Source organism: Nyctibius grandis, chromosome 7, assembly GCF_013368605.1.
Source record: "Nyctibius grandis isolate bNycGra1 chromosome 7, bNycGra1.pri, whole genome shotgun sequence".
NCBI classification, from domain to species: Eukaryota; Metazoa; Chordata; class Aves; order Nyctibiiformes; family Nyctibiidae; genus Nyctibius; species Nyctibius grandis.
The window spans coordinates 59,747,153-59,773,970 of NC_090664.1; the positions used below are offsets into that span (position 1 = coordinate 59,747,153).

General features: G+C 63.1%; 1 protein-coding gene across 2 annotated transcripts in view; it reads left to right on the top strand.

Annotated features, from left to right (window-relative positions):
- Positions 1-25,565, top strand: part of AGAP3 (ArfGAP with GTPase domain, ankyrin repeat and PH domain 3) — a 106,991-nt gene extending 81,426 nt beyond the window's left edge. For both annotated transcript variants that reach the window (XM_068404812.1, XM_068404811.1), the window contains exons 12-18: positions 8,206-8,379; positions 11,687-11,848; positions 21,412-21,566; positions 22,086-22,176; positions 22,350-22,572; positions 23,827-24,082; positions 24,352-25,565. In XM_068404812.1, coding sequence (XP_068260913.1) covers positions 8,206-8,379; positions 11,687-11,848; positions 21,412-21,566; positions 22,086-22,176; positions 22,350-22,572; positions 23,827-24,082; positions 24,352-24,579 — 1,289 coding nt within the window. In that variant the 3' untranslated portion in view covers positions 24,580-25,565. The remainder of the gene's footprint in view (positions 1-8,205; positions 8,380-11,686; positions 11,849-21,411; positions 21,567-22,085; positions 22,177-22,349; positions 22,573-23,826; positions 24,083-24,351) is intronic.
- The last annotated feature ends 1,253 nt before the right edge of the window (positions 25,566-26,818 follow it).

Below are 26,818 nucleotides of genomic sequence, written 5' to 3' on the forward strand. Positions count from 1 at the left end.
TCGCTCTGCCCTCCCTGATGGGAAACCAGAGATTGATTTTCTCCAACCCAACAGCATAATCACTAACCCTAATTAGAGATAATTACTGGGACTTGATGCACTTATTACTTGCTAGAACGCTGAAGGAGCTGTGCATTGCAGGGCTGAACGGGGAAAAAGGCCTCAGAGAAAGAGGGGAGGAGAGGGAGAAGAAAGAAGGGGAAGGAACAAGGCAGACAGAACTCGGTGGTGCTTGAGCCCTGCGCAGGGGCGGGGGGAGTGCCGGGGGAGCCAGATGGGCACGCGGCTTCGGCGCGGGGGCAGCGGGCCAGCCCGTGGCTGCGGTGGTGGCGATGAGCATCCCGCATTTCTGAACATCTGGCTGTGGGTGTCTTGCACAGGGCACCTGGAAAAATGAGGAGAGTATAATTAGTAGCCACCTGTGAAAATCTCAGTGTAAATAACTTGCCCCACGTTGCCAAGGAAGGCTGGGGCGACAAGGTGGCTGGTTTCTCCTGGGGTGGGCTGAGGACCTTTTCCAGACACCCACGCTCTCTCTTCCGTACAGACCACGCTTGTGCTGCAGAAGGAGAGGGGCAGGGGAGCAACTGTTCACAGGCAAAAGACTCGTTCCCTTTCTGCTGTCACCTCGTCTCCCTGCCAGCTCATCGCTGCCGCTCCTGCCCCCAGTCCCCTTCCCCAGCTCCCCTCTGCTGCTCGGCGCTGCAGGCGCGGGGCCGGCGGCTGCGGTCCCCGGTCTGGGGTCAGACGCCGAGGGGTCCCGGAGGGAGGTGCAGAGACCCCTTGCCAGCAGACAGGGACAGAGTGCCCCTGCCACGGGCGTGCTCCGTGGGCAAAGCGAGCAGTCACGGGGGTTACGAGTGAGCAGCTTTGGAAACGTAAGTTATGTCAGAAAATGCACGATCCCAGCGCACGCTGAACGGCCTTTTCAGCTGCTGCACGCGTGAGCTGTCGGCAAATGCTGGGTTTCCTCATTGGCTGCACACTTCCACAGCAAACCCAGAAGGTTCTGGGTCTGCTTCCTCCCTTCCCTGCAATCCCCATCAGGCTCCTTCCCGCTTCTGACTGTGAATGCCAACGACGATCCGTGTTGTTGCAGCCTGTCACGGGCGTCTGTCTCCCACCGCCGGCTCGGTGATCCCTTTTGGACGGCTCAGCTGCACACTGTCTTTTCCATCAGGGTTTAACAGTTCCACTTGCACGTTTCCTGCAGCCCAGGCTTTCAGGTTTCTGTGGGGACTGTAAGTGACACCTCTGCTCACACTAACAGACCAGGAGATCCGAAACAAGGACCATTTCTCCTTCATCCCCTCCGCCCTGCTCATTCCCAGCGCTTCGGTCTGTGCGTCTCAGAAACAGTTTCTGAAGTATTTCGCTGTAACGTGCTGGAGAGCGAGTGACGTGATCGTGGCGATACTGGAGGGCTGAGCCGAGGGCCACTGAAGCCTCCTTAGAAATCCTGCTGGTTCCAGCCCCTAGGGACAGCGCCGGGGTTACCCTCGTCTGGGCAGGGGGGGAGAACGAATCGCAAAACTAAAATTCAGTCGCTGCTTAGATAAAAGTAGCCTTGACTTAGTTGTGCTGGTGTTGAGGCAGAGCAGAATTCAAGTCAGAAACGGAGAGCATTAACCACACACATGCACAGACACACGCACACAAAAATATCTATCTGAGCCAATTTCGCAAAGCTGAAAGCAATTATGAGCCAGATCATTTGGGAGAAAGATCTTAAGCAGGAAAAAAAAAAACGTGAAGCATAATTAGGGGTTTTTAAAGAACATTTTACTGGATACCAAAAAGTTAAAATCAAAAGGAAGGTTGCACTGCTTAAAAATGTATTAATGTGGGTTAAGAGGAGCCGTGAAGTGTTCGGTCTCTGTCCGGGTAGCAAAGAGCACACGGGAACAAAGGGCAGCGGAGGGAGCAAGCTGTTGTGCTGACGTGTTTGTACATCTGTGCATCTGTGTCTGTGTGTCTATAGAAAGCAGTAAAGATAACGGCAGCCCAGTGAAGTGATCAGTAGGCGTTGAGCAGAAGCTGGAGGCTCCGGCGGGTGGATGGCTGGTAGCACCGGCGCGGCCGTGCCCGGGCAGCTGGAGCCGCGGCGGAGGCTCTCTGCCAGCGAGCCCCGGGCCAGCGCTCCGCGGAGCGTGATGGATGGTGGGCAGCCCTCGGAGCGACCCTCCTGCCTGGGGGAGGCTCCTGGCGCTCCTGGGCTTGCGCTGGCACGGCCGCACACCGGGGTTGTTTCGCCACTTTGTCGGGGTTCGTTGCCCACGGAGAAGTCGTGCACCCCGTGCCTGCCCGGCTCCCCCAGCCCACGCTCGGTACCAGGCCGGTCGAGGGGAGGAGGTGACTGCGTTTAGCAGGTTCTGCTGTCGATTAAGAACTCAGAAAGTCACCAGTGAGGTGAGAACAGCAGAGCACAGCTGCTGGGTGCAGCTGCCCAGTACAGCTGCCCTCCGCCCCTCTCCATAGGCGCTTCAGTGCCTCCGCGATGGGGGGGCGGCCACCGCCTGCCCCATCCCAGAGCTCCCTGGGCAGGGGGCTTCTGCCACCTCGCTGCCTTGCTCCCAGAGGGAAACCTCTCTTCCCTTCTCTCTCATAGCTGCTTTCCTTGAAAAGAAGACGGGTCTTGCATCTCGGGTCCTCCTCCAGCCCGGATCCAGGTGCTCAGAGCAGCTCCCGTGTCCTCCTGGTGCTTTCTCCTGTCCTGGTCTCGGCAGCGCAGGGTACCAGTGCCGCGGGGGCCCTTTGGCCACCGTGGTCTGACTCCACACTCGGTGAGCTTCTGCTGAACCAGCTGCCTGGGCCACTGTATTACGGTGGGTTTAGCCTGTGAATCATGAGAACAGTCACTGTTCATGTGTCCTGCCAGGTTCTTAGTCTTCAACTTTTGCATGTTCCATGGAGACTCCACATAACATCCAAACAGAAGTGATGGCTTTGGCATCTGAAGCTCATTTCCCAGCTCACCTTCCCCCCTCTTGGCCTGTTTCAGGAGCCTACATCACCATGGTTGCACGAGGGGTTACAGAAAAGGTAACCAGCAGAGTTAAAGACAGTGAAAAGGTTTTTTTCAAGTTTATTAGGAACTAATGACTCCTAAAAAGAGCATTCGTTCATTACTGTATGGAAATAGTAAAACAGTTAATAAAGAAAAAAACAGAGAAGTGTTCAGTGAACAGGGTGGTGTCTGGGAAGAGGCGAGATGATGTATCTTATCACAGAATGATGAATTCTTCATATTCCAGCTGCAATTAGGAAGCATATTAAACAGCAGGTAGGAGATTTAGACGTGTTGGAATCAGCAAGTCTGAATTATTTAATTCAGGGTTTCTGGGAGATGTGGTCAAGGTCCTTCTGAAGTGTTGATGGTGACTGTCAGTTTTGGGATGTAGAGGACTTCTCGGGGGCTGAAGCTCATGGATTTCATGTGTCCACAGTGTGGGAATGAAACAGATGGATGGGGAAGGGCTTGGAGAATAGCTGTGAGCACGATGAGGTGCCTGCGAAGCGCACCTCGGAGTGAGAGGTTCAAGGAGCTCAACTTGTTTAGTTTATCAAAGAAAATGTTAAGAGATTGTTTCGACACCATCTGTAAATAACCTGTGTAGGAACAAAAGATTTGGTAATGGAGAGCTCTTTATCAGATAAAAATATACCCAGATCCAACGACTGGGAGCTGAAGCAAGACAATTCAGACTACAAATAAGGTGCCAATTTCAACAGGGAGGGTAATTAACCACTGGAACTACTTATCAAGAGTTGCTGTGATTTCTCTGCCGCTGACAATATTCTAATCAAGATTAGATTTTCTAAAAGATACGTTGTGGTTCAGACAGGAGTAAATTAGTGGAAGACCTCTGGTGTAGTTTAGTGCTGTGCAGAAGAGGTGAGGCAGTCAGGGGGCTGCTCCGGCTCCTGTCCTGACGCGCGGGTGCTCGGTGGGCTCGCCCCTTCCCCACGCAGCTCCAGCCACCCTTCCGTGGTCAGCGGTCAGGAGGGGCTCCGTGGGCTCTGCACAGCTCGGGCAGGAGGAGGGCTGAGCTGTGGCTGCCGGCGGGGTTTTGGGGGGCAGCCGTCACCGCGGTGCCTGTTCGCAGGCGTCTCCGGTTTGCCGGGGTCCTGCTAACGCTGTATGTGGAGTCAGGCACCGTGGGAACCAGAGGTGGGTCTGGTGTGTTTCCTGGAGATGCCTTGGCTTATCCCACGTGCCCCTGAGAGTTCTCTGGGAGACAGGAGTGTGAAAGGGTGACGGTGTCCTGGCCAGCTCTGCCCATCCTGCTGCAGGCGCTGGGTGTTTCTGTCCTCCCGGAGGTGCCTGGGCTGCCAGAGCTGTTTCTCCGGGCACCTTGTGCCCACCATGGGTTGGCTGTGGTAGGAGCTGGGGTGTTGCACAGGGACTTATCACGTGCCTGTATCCAAAACTGCGCTCTCCAAATGCCGTGCTGAGGAAGGAGGGAGATTCCCCTGCGCCAGAGCATCTGCGAGGCCAGTGGAAGGCGATGGCTCCCACTGTGTGCAAGCTGGCGGCCCTGCCGGCCTGGCTGGGGAGCGGGGCTGGGAAACCCGGGTCACCCACGGTTGGGATCAGTGATGTCGCACAGACGATGGCTGGTGGCAGAGCTGGGCAGGGCGTCTGTCGTCCCTGAGCATGCCCGTGGGGCTGTGTGGGTGCTTGGCCTTGTTGGCACCTCCCAAGGAGACCTTGGGATTTGATGGCTTTCAGATGACGTGTCTCCATCCTGGTGCTCCTGGTTGGTAAGAGCTAGCCTGCGTTTTTGGCCTTGTTACTGGTGGGGATTGTTCATGAGGAAGGAACCGGGTATGTCAGCCAGCATGCAGTGCTTGCTGAGACTCTTCTGGCTTCGGACCCGCTCCGGGGTGGGGGCAGCCTGGGAAAGGCAGCGCGGGTGCTCCCGGGACAGCGGCATTCCTGCCCGCATGGCAGCTCACCACCCATTGATGGAGAGGGGTGAGTTATGGCTTTGCCAGCGGGGTTTCACAGGCAGGCAGCTCAACCGGGCTCCTTGGCTCTCACCCCCCCTCCAGAACCGGCTGGTTCCTCGGGACTGAGGAGTTTCCCACCAGCTGGAGGTGGGTACCCGCCAGCCCAGGAGCAGCGTCCTGGGGTCCAGGGCAGCCGCGGCTGCCCCACGCTTACAGCTTTCGGGGAGGCTTTGAGACGTGCTCTGGCTGCGGACACCAACAGAGTACTCGAGGGTCAGTACGCTGAGGTGCCTTGCAGGAATTCTGAGTTTTATTTGGAATAAATGATGGTCAGTTGGCACCGAGCACCTTAAAGTTTTGGTTACTGGGTAGCGGTAACCAGTGGCTCGTTGGGACGTGGTTTGGCAGACGGTGAAGAGCATTAATCTGCAGTGTGCTGTTGGCCTGCTGCAGTACGAGAGAAAGCAGGGTTTGCTTCGTGCCAGGGTGTCCTCCCCGGGGGTCCTGGGCTGACCTCCACCACCATCTCGTGCGTACGGCCGCAGTCTCTGCTCCAGCGCAGCGTGGAGGCAGCGTCCCTGTTCCTGTGCCGGAGCAAGGCCTGGCGCATCAAAGACAAGACCTGTGCTGTCCTTGGCCGTACAAGGGTGAGCTCCCAAACTGCTGTCCAGCGTGTGCCTCGTTAACATTTACCACACCCCTGTTCCCCCAAACAAACCCGGTCTCCTCCGCGTTGTGAGGACCCGGGAAGCAGGCACCCATCACCCAGGAGAGCAGTGCTGAGGAGGGCACGGACAATCAGAGGCTCCTCGTGAAAGCGTAACTGCAGGCAACTGTCTGTCCGTGCCCGCAGCTCTGCAGGGCCTCGGGGCAGTCGGGGGTGCAGAGGGTCGGGGTCTATCCCGTCGTGTTCCTGGGAGGCAGAAGAACATAGGAGCAGTCCTAGCCGAGCTGAGGCAGCCAGGCAGCCTCCTGCCCTCCCTAAAGCACCGGCCAGCGCTGCCTCAGCCTGTGCTGGTGGTGGCTTCGTACCACCCGTCCCGTCCTGTCCCATCCCAACCCGGCAGCACGGTGCCCAGGACCAGCTCGTCCCGGTCCCGGGGGAGCAGCCGTGTCCCTGCTCCGGTGGCAGCAGGCTCCCTCCCACGGGGAGGCGAGAGGAGATGGATGCAGCAGTCAGGAGCGGAGCGCCTGCTAATTACCCTTCCGAGTGTGTCTTGTAAATTAAGGGCTAATTAGAGGCAAAGTCAGTGTCATGGTTTTACACGTGTTTCTGTGGCGCTGAGCGAGGGGAGGGAGGGGGAGCGTGCGGCAGCCGGGCGGGAGGCAGCCAGCCCGCGGCTCTGCCGCTGCGGCCCCGCGGGCAGGACCCCGCGGCTCGGGGGGAGAGCAGGGGTCTGTGGCCCAGGCTGGGAGCGCTGGAGGGGAGGGCGATGGCAGGCAGCAGGCATACCTGCTGCGGGGCTGGTGGCCACATCACCCCGGTCAGCACACGCCCTGGACGCGTCTGTTGCAGGGGGGCTCTGGGCTCCCGAGCCGTCAAAGGCATGGGCAGGTGAGCTGTCCCGCCAGCGTCCACCTACTCCCCAGCCTGCTGCTGTGGAAGGATCCCACTTCCATACTGCACCCAAGAAACCAGTCGTTCGGCTGCTTCTGGCCCGGCTCCTGGCTCAGGCAGGGCTGGGGTGAGCGGCCAGGCCGGCCTGCGGGTGTGGTGCGGCCTCGTCGTGGCCAGAAGGGCTGGCGCGAGTAGGAATAGTGTAGCCAGCCGGTCTAGGGAAGTGATCATCCCTCTGTACTGGGCACTGGTGAGGCTGCACCTTGAGTACTGTGTCCAGTTCTGGGCCCCGCACTTCAAGAGAGATGTTGAGGTGTTGGAGCGAGTGCAGAGGAGGGCGACCAAGCTGGGGAAGGGTCTGGAGGGTCTGACCTGCGAGGAACGGCTGAGGGAGCTGGGGGTGTTTAGCCTGGAGAAGAGGAGGCTCCGGGGAGACCTTAGTGCAGTCTACAACTACCTGAAGGGAGGTTGTAGCGGGGTGGGAGTCGGCCTCTTCTCCCAGGCAACCAGCGCTAGGACAAGAGGACACAGCCTCAAGCTTGGCCAGGGGAGGGTCAGGTTGGACATTAGGAAGCATTTCTTCTCAGCAAGGGTCATTAGCCATTGGAAGGGGCTGCCCAGGGAGGTGGTGGAGTCACCATCTCTGGAGGGGTTTAAGAAAAGCCTGGACATGGCACTTAGTGCCCTGATCTAGTTGCCATGGTGGTGTCAGGGCAATGGTTGGACTCGATGATCCCAGAGGGCTCTTCCAACCTGATTGATTCTGTGATTCTGTGATTCTGAGAGTCCCAGCCCAGCACCTGCGCCTCGGGGCACGGGAGGAGGGAAGGGTAGGGAAAGGGCCCTGTGCTCCCCCCAGCTCCCCAAGCACTCTCTGCAGTGGCCAAACGCCCTGAGGGAAGGCACAGAGCTGCCGTGGTGGGCAGCTGTGGGGCATTCCCTCGACAGCCTCCTCCACAGATCGCCTGCAGCCTCGAGCAGCGGGATTTCTGCTCCCCGTCGGAGCTGCTCTGTTCACTATTCTGGAAATTTTGGGCGTTCTTGTAATCCAGGAACACTTGACCCATTTTGCATCTCTGAGTGATCTTGTCTTCTATGATGGCCTCTAGTCCCAAAATCGCTCCTTTCCTGGGGGGTTCAAGGTCTGGGCTCAGCTCAAGGGGTTTCGAGCTAGCGGGAAGAGGCTTTTCCCCGCCGCAGTCCCCAGCTCACAGATGTCTGTTCCTCTGCTTGTCCCTTCAACATCCTCCGCGTGATTTTCCGTTCACTCCTGGTGCCTCCAGCGTGGTTGTGCTTCTTGCTGGGGACGCGCGAGGAGTGAAGTTAAGGCGTGAGGACGGGCACGCCGGCGATGGGGTGGGCTGTGTTTGTCCAGGTGCCCGAGGCCGCAGTGAGGATCGTGAGCAGACCGTGAACTCCAGCTGCAAAATCTGGCTGGAGGGGGAGGCTGTGTGCCAGGGTACCCGGCGGTGCGTGCACCGACGTGCATCCAGCTGGGTGTCCCTCGGAGAGGTGGCATGCGCTGGGCACCTTTGGGGGGTGGCACGGGCAGCCCTTCGGGGAGGAGGGCCAAGCAGAGCCTGTCCTCAGGCAGGGCACCCAGGGCATGTCGCAGCAGGTACAGGACAGCTTCGCCTTCTTGCTGTGCGTCGGAGCGGCAGCTGACCCGTGCTAAGTGCGTGTCCCTCTTGCAGGCGCCCCCCACTCGACCAGCAGCACCTCCCTGCACTCGGAGCGCTCCATCAGCGGCATCAACCTCGTGGGCTTCAGCTCGAAGCCGGACGGCATGCACCAGCGCTCCTACTCCGTCTCCAGCGCGGACCAGTGGAACGAGGCCGTGGCTGTCCCCGGCGCCTGCCCCAACCCCTGTAAGTAGCACGTCTGACCCGCTCCCCTCAGCTGCAGACGGTGGGAGGTTTGTTTCGGTGGTCCTGAGCTCTGCCCTGCGCCTGCGAGCCCAGGGTTTGCTCACAGGTGTCAGGGACATCCCTTGGGTCCTCGCTGTGACCGTGCGCCCTGGTGAGGGTCAGCTGGCAGTGCCCAGCCAGGGGAGAGGCTCTCGTAACGCGGTCCCCCTCCAGCCGAGGGACACTGCTCCGCAGCAGGACTGTCCTGGCCTCACTCCTCTGCCTGTCCCACTCTCGGCTCACCCTGCGAGAGGTGACCGTTGCCTGCCCCATCCCCGCTCCCGCTCGGCACCCCCAGCTCCCGGGCGCCGGGGCAGCGGAAGGGACAGGAGCGATTCCCGTCCCCGGAGCACGCAGCGAGCGCGGCCCCGCCGCCTCCCCCACGCTCCCTCGCTCTCTGTGATGTTTCAGGACAGTTGAGTGAATTAAAATAATTCATACATTTCCCAACGTAGCCACTTTGCCGAATTGGAAAATAAATGCTTTTGTGCTGCATTCATCACTCCTTCGTTCCTGGCTCTGCCGCCGCACTAAAAAAGCAGTTAAATGCACATCAAGAGTGGAGGAGCCATTTCCATGCCTGCTCGCCCCTTGTAGTTCTCATTAGCGCGGCAGCCGCCCCCCCGCGCGGTCCCAGGGGCTTTCGCAGTTTAAAGAGAGCCTCTTTATGATCATTACCGGAGTCCGACTGTGCGGGCGCCATTTGCAGCTGAGGAGGCTCCTCATTTGTAACTGTGAAAAACTATCAATTTCAGCGCGCCTGATGCAGCGGCTCCATCATTGGCCCCATCAGCTCCCTGCTGGAAGCGAATTAATCAGACTGTTACTGCTGATGGGGCAGCGCGGGCGACGGGAGCGGAAGGGCGCAGCTCTGAGCGCTGATGTGCCGGCGGCCCCCCGGCCCTGGCCGCGGACACGGGGTGCAGCGGGGCGGCCGGGGGAGACGGGGGCGAGGGGGGGCCGCTGCTCCGCACTGGACACGGGCACGTCTCTGGGGGGCTGCGGGGACGGTCCCCGCACCGGGAGAGGGCTGACCCTGCCGCCAACGGCACCGTGCCCTGCCCAGGAGCCGTGCCCGCGGGCGGCAGGAGCCGAGCGGGTCCGCACGCCCTCGAGCAGGCTCGTTGCCCTTGCAGAGGCGAATGTGGTGTCACAGCCCTTGGGGACAGCGGCTCTCTGCCCGATGGCCCCCCGCCCCGGGGACCGCCGTGGCCGGTCTCGTCCTCCTCCCAGCACCGTGCTGCCGAGCCCGGGCCCCAGCGTGGCCGCGCTGTGCGTTTTGCCAGCCCTGGCTCTGGCCTGGGTGCCGCAGGAGGGCAAGCCGGCCTCTGCGCCCTGCCCACGGAGGGAGCCCGCTGTGGCCACCCGAAGCCCCTTTCGTGCACAGAAACCCAGAGCCTGACATGAACGGGGCTCAGATGCTGCCGCTTCTCCCTGTGCCGTGTCGGCTCAGCGCTCACCGTGTGCCCCGAGCCCTGACGGCTGCTCGTCCGCCCTGCCGGGTCCCACCACACCGTGCTGGACCCCGAGCCCCGCGGGTCCGTCCTGCCTCGCCCTGCCCCATGTCAGTGACCCAGAGAAGTGTCGCCGGGCCGGCTGCAGCATACGGGGGCCACCAGCCCGGCCGTCCTGGAGCAGCCTCACGGGCTGTCACCCAGCTCACGGCACCGGCACCGCTGCGCAGGCACATCGGTGGGAGCTGCAGGAGGGCACGAGCCCTCCCGGTGAGCCTGGAGCGGGGCGGGATGCCCCAGCGCGGGGCCTGGCCCGGGGCTGTCCTGGGGAGCAGCTGGACACCGGCTGGATGCACCGACGAGAAAGTTCAGGTCCCCTGCGACAGCCGGGCTGGGAGATGAAGGTGCCTCACACCTGCTCGCAGCAGAGTCCTGTTGAACAGCGTCAGTGATTTATATTTATAAAAATAGAGTCTGAATTTATTAGATTTATCTCTGTTAATTGTCAAGGGCGAACTATTTCCCCGTGGATAAATATCAGCAGAAACACCCGACTGGTGTGTGCCAAAGTTAGCAGAAACCAGAGATGGAAGAGCTCTGGTGCCGCGTGTCCCCCCGGCCTTCGAGGGGGACGGGGCTGCACCCAGACCTGTGCCTGGGGCAGCCCAGTCCGTCCCTCGCCCCGCAGAGCCGGGCCAGGCCCCGGCGAGCCGGGCTGGGGGGAGAGCGGAGGCCAGGCTGGGGTGGGCAGAGGGCTCGTCCTGCGAGGGGCCGCCCTGGTTGGACGCGGCGATCGCTTGTTTAATTGTGGGTGCCACAAACACGGGAATTGGAGTCAGGACTCGATGGGAGACGCCGGGTGGTTGCAGAGAGGCCGGCGAGCTGGCCGGGACAGCGTCGGGCCGGGCGCGGAGCTGCCGTGCCCGCGGTGGGTGGACGCTGGCGAGGCAGGAGTGTATTTCGGAGAGGGTTAACAGCGCGGCGCGGGCTCCTGCGCCTCGGTGCCTTCCCCGGAGTCTGCATTTTTATGCTGATTGGAAGCCTGCGCTGTGTGTGCTGCTGAAATTGAATGTCAGGCTTTTGATTTTGTTGCTGGTCTCTAATGAAATTTGACATTTAATGGTGAGTGCAGCGGCAGCGTGTGTGTGTGTGATCGGAGCTTGATTAGCGCGCTCTAATTGACAGTAATTAGGCAGCTCCCTGATTGTTTCTAATTCTGCTATTAATTGTAAGGAACAGTATGATTGAGGATAAATTTGGTGCGTTGCTGCTGGGGATGCAGCTTCTCCAGCTCCGTATCGGAAGCCTATGGAGACCCTCACGCTCAGGTTCCCGAGTGTGGCAGAGGTTCCTCATCTTGGCAGAGCAGTGCCGGGGGATCGGTGCTTCCACAGCGGCGGGGACGGTCCCGGGACCCAGCTCTGCGCCCGGGGGGTCCGAGAGCACCTCCCGGAGTGCCCCTTCCTGAGCACACGCTGCTGCTGAGCGGGACACGCGCCGAGGGGTGGCACGGCAGGCTGCCCCCGGGGGTGCCGCTGGGCTTGTCCGGGCCACAAGGATGCCAGCGCTGTGTCTGTGGGGCCGTCCCAGATGAACCCCAGTGCAGAGCGTGTCCCGCCTGACCCTGCCCAGGGAGCCCGGGCTGGGGCGGGTGTCAGAGCTGCCCCTGCGAGGGGCTGAGCGCGGGAACCGTCCCGTCTGTGCGTGTTGAGCCAGGGGAGCACCGGGGCTGTCTCCAGGACGCTTGGCTGTCTCCAGACAGAGCAGACTGTCGCTGTCCAGCTGTACGTTACTCTCTTTATCTTTGTCCCCAGCTAACGGTACCGCCGATTCGCTCAGCTCCAGCCCCAACATCGCCAGCGCTGCCAGCCCCAAGCTGGAGCCGCCCCCGTCACCGCACGCCAACAGGAAGAAGCATCGCAGGAAAAAGAGCACGGGGACGACGCGGCCCGACGGCCCCAGCGCGGCAGCAGAAGGTAGGAGGGGCTGCTGCCTGGGGCAGCTTTTGTGGTGAACCAAAATAGAGGTTTAATTCAGGTGGCTAAAGGCAGGAGGAGAGGGGCTAAGTACGAGTGTTTGAAACTAATGGCGCTGTGAAACACCCCAGGAAATTTTAGCCTGTACGTAGCAAAGCCCACTGCGGCTCTCCTGGCATCTTGCTCCACATCTCAGCTCCCCTGGCAGAGCAGCAGTGTGGGTTTCCCGTGGCAGAACAACCCTTCCTGAGTTCTCTCTCTCAGAACCGCCGTGGTGATGATCTGCATCGGCGTTTGGCAGTTCGGTTGGTCGGTCTTTGCCGTTGCAGTTACCCTTGTCTGGAAATCACTGAGTTTAGGGAAGATTTAGGGAAATCTTAGGGAAATCTCAGGCATCCTGAGCATCATTTGAGTCTGTGGTGTACACTGGGTGTCTCATGGAAAGCAAGCGGCATCACCTGTATTTACATCTTGTTAAACGACCGGTGTGCTCTTAGCCATGGGCATGTGTTCACTCTCCAGACACGTTACTGCCCTTCCCCGCATCAGCTCTTGGTTTGCAGCTCTCTGGCTAAAAGAGAGACGTGTATCCTTTACATGTCTGAAAAGTGGGATCCCAAAGGGTAGAATGACTTTGCCCCTACGCGTGAGGCTGAGAAAGCACGTGCTGAAGTATCAGGGTGGGTCCCATCCTGTAAATAATGCTCCAAGAGAGCGTGGAAATACTGGAGAGAGTTGTAAAGAAGGTCACAAAAATTATTTGGGTTTGATAAATGTGTTTATGACGTGGACATTAAGGTATTCAGCTCACCAGAATGAAGGCTGAGGAGCAAAGGACTGAAGTTTTCAGGACTTATAGAGAAGGAAGTCTGGTCTGCAGGGCTGGTCGGTGTAGGTGACGTGGTGTGAGACGGTGCAGGGATCTCAGGTTACACAAAATTCAATGCAATTTCTTAGTGGAAAAGGTAATTAAATGTGGGAACACTTTTATGAAGCAGTAATGTGGACTAACCATTGCTCAAAGTCTTTTTCCACAAGACGTGTGTGATCCAGCCCCTGGCAGCATCCCCTGCCCTGTGCAGACCCGGCGATTGTCACCCTCCTCCTTGGATGCCCAGTCCACGAATCTTTGAGCCATCCCAGTTTTCCTGTCGTTTCATAGGGAGGTTTTTTCAGACCCATGCTCACCCTTGCTGTCTTTCTCTGTCTGGCAGCGTCCTGGGCAGGTGGAGTGACCGAGGCTGCGCGTGGTGACGATGTGGTGCCACGTGATGTGTACGAGGGCATCAGAGTGTCTTCTGATGTTCCCTGCCCTGGTCCTTGCCCACGGGGGTGTGCTGGGCAGAGGTCTTGTGCTATCCGCAGCGATACCCAGGCCCTGTCTTGGGTTGATACAGTTAATTTAGAGCCCTGTCAGGTGCTGGAGTAATGTAATTTTTCCCTACAATGTGCATTACTTCGCATTTATCAACACAGAACTTCATCTGTCACTGCACAGCCCTTGCACACCGTTGCTCCTCCTGCTGCCAGAGCCCCTGGCACCAGAGCCGGGAGCAGAAATGCCTCCGCAGTGACCTGCCGTACTGCCCCTGCCGGGACACGTGGCAGCGGCTGCCAGCCTGCTCCAGCGCGGCGGTGGGGAGGGAGCGGTGAGGGGAGCACGGCGGAGCCCGGGGGGCATCCTGCATCCAGGCTGGGCACACTGCAGGTCCGGGGGGCTGCGGGCAGCGCCTGTGCCAGCGGCACCGCGCTCTGTGCCCGCAGGAGCTGCCCGCTGCTGCGGGGTGGAGGCAGCACGCGCTTGGGCGTCACAGCTTGGCCCTGCTGTACCCGTGTTCCGGTAGCAAACAGCTGGACACGGCTTCTCTAGGACGAGAGGAAACACCTCAGGTTGTGCCAGGGGAGGTTTAGACTGGAGATCAGGGACAATTTCTCCATGGAAAGGGTTGTCAAGCGCTGGCACAGGCTGCCCAGGGCAGTGGTGGAGTCTCCATCCCTGGAGGGGTTTAAAAGCCGTGTAGATGTGGTGCTGAGGGACAAGTGGTGGCCTTGGCAGTGCTGGGTTAACGGTTGCACTCGATGATCTTAAAGGTCCTTCCCACCCAAAATGACTCTGTGATTTGATGGTTCTGTACCTCGTTTTGGAGAGAGGGGCCGTCTCTGCCTGGGAAGGGTCCTGGTACACCCCTGTGCGCAGCACACATTGCGGAGCTGAGCCACACGCCCCTTGTCAGGCAGACGGTGCCCTGCCTGCCGTGTGCCTGCTTGGCACTGGCTCTCCCTCGCTTGGGCACCCTCCTTAGGTGTCTCTGTGTGTCCCTCCCCTGTCCCCAGCACTGGCACTGCTCCACGGAGCCGATGCTGCTCCGGGCACCGCGGTGGCTCAGCACCGGGACCCAGCAGCGCAGGGCAGGCGCAGGGCAGTGACTGGGGCTGGTGCTTGGGCTGTCAGGGTGAGCACCACGCTGGAGCCGCACCCAGGTCACCGTCCTGCCCGGCAGCCCACGTTAGAGGTGACACTGGCAGCAAGCGGGAGATGTGCCTGTGTGTGAGGGCCCGTCGTGATCTTAGTGGTCAGCGGCTGGTCCCAGCTGAGGACCCGGGGCTGAGCCTTGCCCCACACGCAGGGCACGGGCGCCTCAGGTTGGCATCCCGGGAAAGTTGGTGAGGGCTGGGGATAAATTGCCATCAGTTTATCTCATTTAGGAGGTAATCAGAGGCAGGGACGTGCGGAGCAATTGAATCTTAGTTGTTCTGAAGTATCATAAATCAAACGAGCTGTTGCTTTTTTACATGGTCGCATGTTAAAGAGAGCGCAGTGTCAGGCTGCTAGGGAGCATCAGCAAAGTGTGGCAGGCGTGGGATTGGGCTGCCGGGATGTCACCAAACCCGGGACGCGGCTCAGGCTGTCAGGGAGCGCCCACGGGCTGGCAAATGCCCTGTCAGGCTGTCAGGGGCTCACGGCAGCCCCGGGAAGAGGGAAGAGCTCGTCACCGTCACCGCGGCGGGCTGGCAGCATCAGGAAAGGCTGCTTGAGATCAAAGCCCAGCGGAGAGCTGTGACCAGGAGTACCCTATTCCTGACCCTGCTGTAGCTGTGCCCCCCCCGTGCCCGGGGGCTCCTGTTGGGGCAGCCGGGAGGGCCCCGGGAGCACCGGGCACGTCTGGCAGCGGGAGCACCTTCGCGACGCTCCCTGCGCCAGCATCCCCACGGCTGCCAGAGCTCCGGGGATAATGAACTTCTCATGTGCTTAAAGAGTGATGCAGGGTGCATGGCGAGAGGCTGACAGCCCCTTAATGTGCTGCTCAGTGGCGGCCAAACGACGTGGTTTTGTCTTTGTTTTTTAGTTTTAAAACCCACGGGAAATTGATGGCCAGTAAAGAGTTGTGTTGGGGCGATGTGCGTGATTAATGCCAACTGTCAGGGGCTGTCGGGCCGATCTCGGCGAGCCGGCAGCGCGGGGCTGAGCTGCGCTTACCACACTGCCGGGGATCCCAGCTGCTGCTGCTCAGCCCCCGCCTGCCCCACGCAGCCGGTGTCACCCGCGCGCTCCCCGCCGCCGAGCCTCTTAATTCTGCGCTAACAAGTCACTCCTGCTCGTCACAGACCCGCCGAGCTCCCTGCTCCGTCCTGCAGCAGGAAGGCAGCCTGTGCCCGGGCTGGTCCCCGTCTCCATCAGCTCTGCACCCCCTCGCTCTGCGGTGCCAGGGGGCCCTCGTGCAGCCCCGTGCTGCCCCTCTGAGAGCCCCTCGTGTGCACACCCCTTGCAGCCAGCCTCCACCTGCACCGGGAAGCCCGCGCCGTCCTTGCCCTCCCTCCTGCGCCCGCAGCGTGACCCCCGGTGCCTGCGCACGCCCCGCACGGCCCCTCCGCTGCCTCCCAGCCCCGCACGGCATCCACCCCCCCCCCCAGAAATGGCACTCGGGGTCCCTTGCGGTGACCCCCTGCACGGTGTCCCTCGGGAGCACCTTCTCCCCGTGCCACGCCGGCTCCGCTGCCGTTGCTGTCCTTCCCCACGCACACACACGTTGGGTGCCCCGCTGCGTGCCCTGCGGTACGGTTCAGGTTGCCCATCTCCATGGTGTGGCTGCGCAGAGCCCTGCCCGCCCCCGCGTGCCCCCGTGGGCAGGGTGGGCAGCGTGGGGCAGCCGGGGGTCTGGGGGCGCGGGGACAGAGGCGCCGTGGGGTCCCCACAGCAATGTTCTCGCTGCGGCTCTCCCGGCGGCTTGTCGCTGTGGAGGGGGCCCGTCCCCGTTGCACTAATACAGGTTAGGAATATTGGGTTTAATGATCTGCAAAATGAGGAGGCAGCGAGCTGACATTTACGAATGGTGCTGCATCCTTCCCTTCCCCGACGCCTGCTAATTTGTTGATATCCCAAACACCTCGTAATGATGTGGTACGGTGGCAGCTTGCAAACAAGCACCCCGAGGCTGGGGGCTGCTGGCTGCCCCCTGCTCCTGGACACTCTCCACGGACTTGGCAGCAAGAGAGCGGAGCTGTGGGCTGGGGACTGCCTGCACCAGAGGCAGGACCAGCCCTTGGGTCCCCACACGCTGCAAGCGTCTCCCCGCCACCTCCCTGTGCCACCACCCGCTCCCCCGGGCACGCAGGGGCACCTCAGCTGCGCCAGCTCCGGGTGGGAGCAGGAGAAGGGCAGTGCAAAGGGAGAGACTGGATGTGGCTGGGAGAGTGGAGGTGGTAGAGGAGCCTTCTGCTTCTCGTTTGCTGATGTTGGGTGGGATCCTGCTCCTCCTCCCTGGACCTGCTGGGCTGCAGGGGCAGGCGTCCGCACCATCAGAGGGCAGGGGCTGCGCCCCGTCTGCCCAGGGCAGGGGCCAGCTGGGGAGCCGCTGGCGTGGGGCTCTCCGTGCCTGGTGTGCTGGCATGGAAGTGCTCCCGCCCAGCTCCCAGGCTGGCACACAGGCCTGGGGTCTCAGGCCGTGCCCCAGGGAGAGGCAGGGTGTCCGGGGGAAGGAGGTGGGACGTGCCACTGCCTGACTCCACGTCGAGGTCCCTGCGGTGGGGTCTCCGGCCTGGGCCGTTCTGCACTGATGCGGTGTGTGGTGTGAGCCCCTCACGGAGCGGGACAGACCCCCGTGCCCAGCCGTGCGCTGAAGCGAAGGTGTTTTTTAGCCACCCTGACGTACCACTTCTGCCCAAAGCTGTGCTGGCTCCCACCGAGAGCAGGGAAGAGCCTTGGCACGGGCTGTAAGGGCAGCACTCCTGGGACACCGCTGCTGCCCTTCCTCCCCGTGCTGCTTCTCCTCTCCGACATCCCTCCCTGCCTCCTCAGGTGACAGCGACAGACCCCTGGCGTGCTGGGCTGCCCGGCTCGGGGCACCTTGGGGCAGCAGAGCTCTGTCCCACCCTTTCGTGCTGGCCCCTGGCACTGCACAAAGGATCTCTCTCTCCGTTCCCCCATTTCTTCCCCATCCTGCGGTGTTCATCTGCTGGCCCTGAGGAGGTGCTTGCTGGCCATGGGGGCTGCTGGCCCCGGCTCCAGCTCAGCAAGCTGGTGAGGGGTGACTCCCCGAGGGCTGAGCCCCTCGCCACGGGAGCTGCAGAGGACCTCGAGCCCCCTCAGCCTGGTGGCCCCGTTGCCATCGGGGTCTGCGTGCTGTGGCCCCTGCCCGCCCGCCTGCCGTGCCCTCGCCAGTTCTGCTGCCACCCGGCGCGCTCGTGCCGGGCGGCATCGGGGTCGCGGGGTTAACGCCCATTAGCAGAGCCGCCTCGCTCCGAACTCTGCTCCGCAACTCTGCACGGAGCTCAGTCTTTAAAACATCATCAAAAAATCATCAAGAGAGAGAGAGAGAGACGAGCGCGTTCGTTTCCACTGCCCACTAATCCTAATGGCGCTGCCGTAATGGGCTCCCACCAGCACGGCTGCCGGCAGCCACGGGCCAGGGTGACGGGCTCTGCCTGCCGGCCCCGCACAGCCCCTCTGCCCGAGGCGGATGGAGGGGTCCCCGCTCCCAAGCAGTGGCCTCCTCCGGGCCCTGAGCCCTGGCGAGTCGGAGCTGAGCCCCAGGGCTCCTCTGGCCACCGGGAAGGAGCCCATGCCCTGCGCCCAGGGCAGGGAAGGGCCTTCTGCCAGCTCTGCGTCAGCAAGGTGCCGCAGATCCTCCTGCCTGGGCCGTCAGCTTTGTGATGCCCTTTCACGTGGCCAGAAATGTCCCCGCCATGGTAGACATCTCCGCCTCTCCCCAGACAAACCCGAGAAGGCCCCGTGCTTCCCCTAAAGCTGTGACTCGAGTCTGACCCAACCTGCACGGCCCCCCCAGGGCACCCAGCTCGTGTGCCCACTGTGCCCACCCCGGCCTGTGACCCCGAGGGTGGCCCCGCAGCCCCCCGCTCTCCTGCCACAGCCACGCTCCAGCCCCGCGCTGCCGTCCCGTGTTGGCAGGGAGGGAGAGGTGCTGATCCTGGTGCAGAAGGAAAGCCGCCGTCCTTTGTTAGCTCTTCCCGGGCTCTGCTCAGAGCAACGGGCCCTTTGTTCAGGGCAGAGCTGGAATCCGTGAGGCACAAAGGAGAAGGGGAACGGGGGTCCTGCTGCTGGCGGAGCCGGCGCTGGGGCTTCAGCCGCGCTGGGGCTGCTGCCAGGGCTGGGACCGGGCAGCCCTGGGGCTCCGGGGTGCCCCTGAGCTGTGGTGGTGGGACAGGCTGTCCGAGGGGGCTGGAACCCCACAAACGTCCCTGTTTGCCCCTGGTCAGTGTGGGCAGCCCAGCCTGGGCTCTGCAACACCCTGACCGCAGCCGCCGGGGCCTCAGACCAAGGGTGAGTCACAGAATCGTGGAATCTTTTTGGTTGGAAAGGACCTTTAAGATCATCGAGTCCGACCACTGGACTCGGTGGGAGGGATTTAAGGAGAATAGAGCCCGTTCTGGTATATCGGGGTGCCCCAGGCACGGTGTTGGTTGCTGCTCCAACAGCGTGGCCCGATCCAAGCTCTAGGAGCTGCAAACGCTCCCTGAGCACCCAGGCAGTCCAGCTGCGTATTTTCCAAGAATCTTGTTTTTCAGCTGGGAGCTGGTGCCCTCGGAGCCCCCACAGCAGACGCCCTTAGGGCAGGAGGCGCGTTGCCTGCGGGGCTCCCCGGAGCGGGGACGGTGCCGTCCCTTCCGTGGCTCAGGGCTGGAGGACGGGGCAAGGTGCTGGTCCAGCTCAGTGTCCTGGCTAGGTGAGTGCGTCACGGAGAGGGGAAGAGCCCAGCAGCCTGGCTGCCTGCCGGCGCCCTGCCGCCTCGGCCTCCTCCTGATGCCCCAGAGCTCCTCACCCCCAGCAGGAGAAAGGCACGTGCAGTCGTCTTCCCCCAGAGGAGGAGTCCCAGGCTGGTTCCTGGGTGGAAGGGGTGGCACAGCCTGCCCTCCCTGCCTGGGAGAGGCCAGCCAGCTGGCATTCACCTGGGGAGCCCTTTGTCCCGGGGTCGTTCGATCCTCCCAAGGGTCTGCTGGTGTGCACACCAAGCCTGGCATCCCTCCACCGGTCCGTTCCCTCAGCGCTGATGGTCTCCAAGCCCCGTGGCTGCTGCTGGGGTGGGTACAGGACGCACCACGGAGCATTCGAAGCCATGGCAAAGGGCAGGCACCTTTCCAGCCAGATGTCACACACACTTCTAACGCCCGTGAAGCGCAAGATCCTGAGATCCAAGATCACTGGCCACCACGGCACAGTAGCAGGAGAGGCGTTTTGCCCCCATGTTGTTCTGGGGCGAGCAGCTGTGGGTGAGGGAAAGCGATGGAGAGCTGGGTGCTGCGCCCGGTGCGTGCTGATGCGGGTGGTGGTGCCGGCGGGGGGGCAGAGCCCTGGAAGGAGCCCTCGCAAGAGGAAGGGCTGTGCTCTCCTGCTGCCCACATCAGAGCTTGCTCCTCAGGGAGACTTCCCGCAGCTGCACCCCCTTCCTGAGGGTGTTTCTGGGCACGGCCGAGGGTGGCCGTGCCCTCTGCACCCCCCATGAGCTCTGCTGGGGTGCCGGGGGCTGCACCCTTCCTCAGCCATTGTCCCCTGCCGCCGCCCCCCGCAGAAAGACTCCTCCAGCTCGTGGGGGGCCGTGCAGAGGAGAGGACCCCCCCAGACCCCCCGAGGGCACAGCCCGGCCGGGCTGGCAGCACAGCCCTGCCTCGCCGCGGGCCGGGCTGCCCTCGGCCTCCTCGCCGCCTCTGGAGCCCTGCAGTTGGCTTCCTGCTTTTAATAGAGAGCTGGGAAGGAACGTTATGGAGATGAGGGTGTTATTTGCATAACGCTAATTAGGTAATTACAAATCATTTTGCTATGAGCTGAAGCGTGTGCTGTGACATAACGTTTATTAGTCATTCCGTTCAGGCCCCGCTTAGTTAAGTCATTTACTGCACTAACCACCGAAGTTGGCAACGGAAGGTGGGTGCTGGCGCGTGGGTGCGAAGCTGAGCCGGGGCAGCCGGGGCGGAGGCTGGCGGGGCAGGGCCCCCCCGCAGCCGGACCCGGAGGGGCTGCAGCAGTCAGAGCATCCGCTGGAGCCGAGGGCACGCTGTAAGCCTTGGTTTCCAGCAGGCTCTTGGTGGGTTTGGGGCCATTCCCTTGGGCCTTTCACCCGTTCCCGCTGTCCCCCGTCTCTCTGCCGCCCAGCACAGCGGTGCCAGGGCTCGGACGCCCCCCGGCAGCCCATGGTCATGGGGACACTGATGCTCCATTGCACCCAGCCTCGAAGGGCTGGCGGTCTGAGCAGCCCCTGGGGCCGGTCAGGAATTTGTCCCCACGTGTTTCACAGCCAGAGAAGGGCTTTAATTCTGCAGCCGAACCCTCTGGGGCTGTTTGCAGGGCACAGATGCCAGCGTGGCGCAGGGGAGCGGCTGAGGTGCCCGAGGAGCAGGTCGCCAGGCTCTGCCATCCCTGCTGCCATCCACACACCTCGTGGAATCAGCTCCGCCTGGCCAGCTTCCAGGGGCCCCTGTGGCCACCAGCGTCGCAGGTCTGGAAGCCAGGGACCCCCTCCCAGCAGGGCATCGCTCTCCCCTCCCCGTGGCTCCTGCCTGGGTCTCCGTGACCTAATGCTTCTCCACGGGAGAACAGCAGCCGTGCCCCGTGCTGTGGGTCCGCAGGGTGCCCGGGCACTGAGGGCTTCCCAGGTGGGACCCCTGCCCTGCCACGCTCCTCGACTGGCTACAGAGCCCCTCCTTGGTGCCCAGGACGGTGCAGGCACCGAGTGCTCTGCGGGCCCGTGGGGTGACAGGGCTGTTCAGGGGCACCAGCTCTGCGGGGGAGCTGATTTCACTGCTCGAGGTCAGCACGGTCTCCGCGGGTGGGACGTACAGGGCATGGGGAGCAGGGGCTGCAGCCTCCCGGGTCTCCCAGCCGGGTGCTGGGGGACGAGGCTGCGGCTGGAGCTGGGGCGCAGGGCTCTGGGCGAGCGGGAGGGCCGGGCTGGCGCAGAGCTCTGGTTCCTCACCACGCTGCCCGTGCTCCCCTGTCCCCAGGCCGTCCTGCCCGGCTGCGGCACGGCGGTGCCCGCGGGGACCCATCTGTGCTCGTGCCCCGCGAGGCCAGCGGGGCCTTCCCTGTGTCATGGCACACCTTTCTTTTCCAGAGCCAGATGAGCCGTTTGAGTTCATTATCGTGTCCCTGACGGGCCAGACGTGGCTCTTCGAGGCCTCAACGTCAGAGGAGCGGGAGCTTTGGGTCCAGGCCATCGAGAGCCAGATCCTGGCCAGCCTGCAGGGCTGCGAGAGCAGCAAAAACAAGGTAAGAGGCCTCAACCGAGTTCTGCTTTGCTCCCTCCTCTCTGGCATCCGCTTTGCTGTGTCCGGCCCTGTCCCAGGCTTCCCTCTCTGCCCAGGCTGGATCCCGTCCTGATCCCTCTGCTCCCAGTCAGGGTTGAATCCCATCCCTGGGCGGTGCTGCTCCCCCGGGGTCCCTGTCACCTCTCTGAGCTCCCTGTCCCCTCCCAGCCTGGCTTCAGCCCCACCAGCCCCACGGAGCTCTCTGTGTCCTGCGCTGCCCTCTCCCCCCCTCGGACAGCCCTGCCTTCATTCCTCCACGGCCCCACCATCCCCGGCACACGCCTGCCTGCGGGTCCATCGTCCCTCCAGACCCCATTCCCTGAGCCCCGCGCTGGGCACCCCCCCACAGCAGAGCCCGCGGGGTGCCCGCTGGAGCGCGGTGCTGGCGGCTCCCCGGCAGGCTCTCAGGGTGCTGGTGGGGGGGGACGCGTGGCGGGACAGTTGTCCTTGGGCAAACGGGGTTCCCTGTGTTCCGTTCCAGGCTCGGCTGGGCAGCCAGGGCGATGCCCAGGCCATGCAGGCCGTCCGCACCGCGCGCGGGAACAGCTTCTGCGTGGACTGCGACGCTCCGAGTAAGCAACGCTGCGCTGGGAGGGGGGCGGTGGGGTGGGGAGGGGGCTACACCCCAGCCACCCCTCTCTTACCCCAGAGAGACATGGGACAAGTGGGTCTCCTGGATCATAGAAGACAGGCTGGTGGGTCCGTGCTGGTGTTAACTCCCCCCCACTGCTCTCGCTGCCCTCAGATCCGGACTGGGCCAGTCTGAACCTGGGCTCCCTCATGTGCATCGAGTGCTCCGGCATCCACCGCAACCTGGGCACCCACCTGTCCCGCGTGCGCTCCCTGGACCTGGACGACTGGCCGAGCGAGCTGCTCATGGTCATGACGGCCATCGGCAACGCCCTGGCCAACGCCGTCTGGGAGGGCGCGGTGGAAAGCTACCCCAAGCCCACCCCGGAGAGCAGTCGGTAAGGGAGGTGGGGACCCGCAGCGATGATGCTCAGCCACCCCGGGAGGCTTGAGGGCACCGCGGGAGGCTGGGTGCAGCCGTCCAGCCAGCCAGAGGGGTGGGCAGGAACCCTCGGGGTGCCCAGGTCTGGGGTCCTGCTGCTCTCGGGGCACTGGCGGCCCCGTGCCACCGTTGCGGTGGGCCAGCAGGACTCCATGGCCGTCTGTGGCCGTGGGCGGCTGCCGGAGCCGTGGCTGGCTGCGAAGCAGAAGGGGTTAACAGAGATGGCTTGGTGGAGCGGGTCTCAGGGGTGCGTCCCTTTCAGGCCCTTGTCTGTCCCTATCGGAGCGACTCTCCTGTCACTCATCCCAACAAGAGCCCATTCTGCGGCTGATGAGCGGATAAGAGCGGGTCAGGGGGCGGCAGGAGCGCGCATGCTCCGCGCGGGGCATCGCCGGCCGCCCGCCAGATGCAGATGGATAGAATGGCAGCAGATAGCGGCGGCCCGGCACGCATCGATCCGCCCGGCCCCGCGGCCCCAGGACGCGGCCACGGCTTTTGTCTGCGCCGGGCGAGACGGCGGCGGCGATAAGGCGGTCCCGCGGCACCGGGCCGTCGCGGGCGGCAGCTGACCTTTTCGCTGGCCACGGCCCACGCACAAGCCTGGGACAGAGACGGTCCCCGCGCTGCCGTGTGGTGGGCACGCAGGAGGGTGTGCAGGGGCACCGGCGTGGAGGTGCGGGTGTCCCTTTGCACAGTGACATCGGGGTGTGGGACACGGCTGCCGTCCGTGCATGGGTGTACGCGGGGGGCTGTGAGGAGGTGTGGTGACAAGTGTGTGTCCGGAGCAGTGTGACAGCCCCAGTGACAGCCGTGTGCGCGGGGGCACGGCATGGCAGCGGAGGGGCTGTGCATGGTGATGGGACAAGAGGACACAGCCTCAAGCTTGGCCAGGGGAGGTTCAGGTTGGACATTAGGAAGCATTTCTTCTCAGCAAGGGTCATTAGCCATTGGAAGGGACTGCCCAGGGAGGTGGTGGAGTCACCATCTCTGGAGGGGTTTGAGAAAAGCCTGGACATGGCACTTAGTGCCATGGTCTAGTTGCCATGGTGGTGTCAGGGCAATGGTTGGACTCGATGAGCCCAGAGGGCTTTTCCAACCTCAGTGATTCTGTGACACCGCTGACGCGGGCTGTGTGCGTGCCCCTTTGTGTGTGGGGCCGGGCAGGTCGGCCCGCCTGTGACAGTGACCGCGGCCGTGTCCCGTCCGGCAGGGAGGAGAAGGAGCGCTGGATCCGGGCCAAGTACGAGCAGAAGCTCTTCCTGGCCCCGCTGCCCCAGTCGGACATCCCGCTGGGGCAGCAGCTGCTGCGGGCCGTGGTGGAGGACGACCTGCGCCTCGTGGTGACGCTCCTGGCCCACGGCACCAAGGAGGAGGTGAATGAGACCTACGGGGACGGCGACGGGCGCACGGCCCTGCACCTCTCCTGCGCCATGGCCAACGTCGTCTTCACGCAGCTGCTCATCTGGGTAAGGCGGGACCCCGCAGCCTCCACCACGGCGCTTCTGGCCCCGCGCTCCCCACTGCAGCACCTCCCCGCTCCCGGGTCTCGGGACACCCCTCATCCATCCCCCTCCGCGGGTTCCCTGCCCTGCCCACCCTTCCATCTCCCTCCCTGCCCACCCCAGTGCCACAGAGCCCCTCCTGTCTCTGCCGGTGCCCTCGCTGTGCCAGCCCCGTGCCCGTGGGCTGCGTGGCGCCTGGGTGCCGCTGACCGGCTGCTTTCTCTCCTGCGCAGTACGGGGTGGACGTGAAGAGCCGGGACGCCCGGGGCCTGACGCCGCTGGCCTACGCCCGGCGAGCCGGCAGCCAGGAGTGCATCGACATCCTGCTGCAGCACGGGTGCCCCAGCGACAGCGCCGTCACCACGCTGACCCCCAGCCTGCCCCGCCGCAACACCAACGCCAACAACAACGCCTGCGCCGCGGGGCCGGCGGAGCTCGGCTCCAGCCCCAGCGCCGTCTAGCTCCCCAGGGGCCGCCTTCAGCCCTGCCAGGGGACCAGGGACACGGGTGGGTCTGAGAGCAGCCCAGACGGGCCACCCGCTGTGCTGGCCCCCACCGGGACCCCTGTTCTGGCCAGGAGGAGGCCGGGCAGCCAGCAGCATGCTCCCCTGCGCCGGGTCCCCAGGACTGTCCCCGTGCAGCTGGGGGCTGCGCAAGGGGTCCCTCGTAGGCACTGGGGTGGGGGCTCCAGTACACCCCGTTCTCCTGACTGGTACTGGGGGCGGAGAGGCAGCTTCTCTGTGCCCCCACCACACACGTAGGTAATACGGGGGCTGGAGGCAGCTGGGGTGTGGGGCCCTCCCCGCAGAGCTGGTATGGGGTGGGGGTGGTTGCTGCACATCCCCCCTGCCCTCCCTCCCGGCCGGCCTTGCCATGCCCCTGGCGCAGGGGGGAGCCGGGGGGCAGCAGGAGGGCCCCTGTGCTGCTCTGTGCTTCTGGCCGGTGTGGGGGCCCCCCTCGCCGGTACCGCTCCCCACGCGCTGACGCAGCGGGAGCGTCGCTCCCACGCAGCCCCTGGACAAAGGCCTCTCCAGCCTCCCTGGTGACCCAGAGGGGGAAGAGGGTGGTCACCCCGGGATCCCCAGCTCTGTCTGTCTGTCTGTAGAGTCGCTGTCCTGCCAGGTTCGAGCCCCAAAGCCATACGCAGTGTCTCCATCAGCGCATCCCCGCCGGCTCCGCTGCTGCCCAGGCCGGGCTGGTCTCCGGCTGAGCGAGAGGAGAGGAGACGAGCGTCTCCCTCCGGTTTGGGGCCAAGCCTGCGGCTGAGCCTGGGACCCCAAGGCTCTGGACGCTGCTGTGGAACGTCTCTGTCACTTGTGTATAAAATGTACATTGGAAATATTTATATGGACACTCTGTATATACTGTTTCTTTGCCATGAGTTGCCCTGTGTGTGTTACCTGCTGCCAAGGAGATAAAGGCCAATAAAGCAACCCACGTCCTGCCAGGCCAGCCTGTCTGTGTGCTGCCTCTTGGGCCCCCGCTGTGCTTCGTGCCCGCGCTGCGAGGTCTGCTGGGTTCCCATCCCAGACTGACCAACGTCCAGCCCTTTCTCCTCCAGCTCGGGAGCTGGTAACGGCAGCTGAACTGGTGGCCAGGGCAGAGCACTGGGATGGGGAGGGGACACGGGTCAGCCCCAGGCGCTGCGGGACAGTGCGGGGCCATGGCCCTGGAGGGGTGGAGGTGGGCACAGCAGAGGTGTGTGCTGGGCAGGGGATGTACCGGATCAGAAGTGCTAGTCCCTGTGCACAGGACGGTGAGTTTGAAGCTGGCAGGGGAGGCAGAGGTAGGCAGGAACGGGTGAGTGGTCCTGGCGAGCAGGGAGCCTGGTGGTTTGCCATGGCAAAAGGATTGCTGTGGCAGATGGGTCATCAGGGGTCCCGAGGCGCAGATGGCCCCCGGGCAGCGGAGGGAGACGTGGGTCTCTGCTCTACCAGCCCTCATCCCACGTGCTTCTCCCAGCTTCTGGCAGAGCACAGCCCTGGTGCTGCTGGGTCTCCGCTGGCTGCACCCAAGGCCACACCACAAGCGAGTTCGGGGCTCCAGCATCCCCTCTTGCCGTGCCTGGGCCCCAGCTCTGCGCTGCACTGGGACTGGGGATTGTTCTGGGTCCCCAGGCCTGCGTGGCGCTGCTGTAAGGGAGGGAGGCAGCAAGACACCCCACACTCCCCCCGGCACCCCACCTGCCACAGGTGCCCCTCAGCAGTCCCCTCCAGACCCCCTGTGCCCCCTCCCCGTGCCCCTCATGGCAGAGGGCTGCCACACTGGTGGCTGCACATGGTGGCCCCAGCCCCTCCATCAGTCCTTTAACTCATCTTCATGTCGCCCGTGTGTGCCAGTGCCGTGGTCCCTGTTCCTGTCCCCATCCCGGTCCCAGCCGTCGCAGCCTGTGCCCATGTCTGCCCCTCGGTCCCCGTCCCCTCGCTCCACACGGTGCACACCGGTGCCCTGGCCCCGGCCCGGTGCGGGGTTTGGTTGATTTCCTGGCGACTGCATTAGCAGGAATGGAAGCCGAGGGACGGCAGCTCCTCTGGGGCCCATTAATCATCCCCCTCAGACAAGCTGCCTTGATTACAAGTGGCAAGAAATTCATTAGGGCTGCGGCTCTGACAACTTTTATCTGCGCGGCTGGATCTGACTCATTAGGCAGCCAAATTAAAGCCATGATGGGCCCTGATGAAATTCACTGCTTGTTTATCT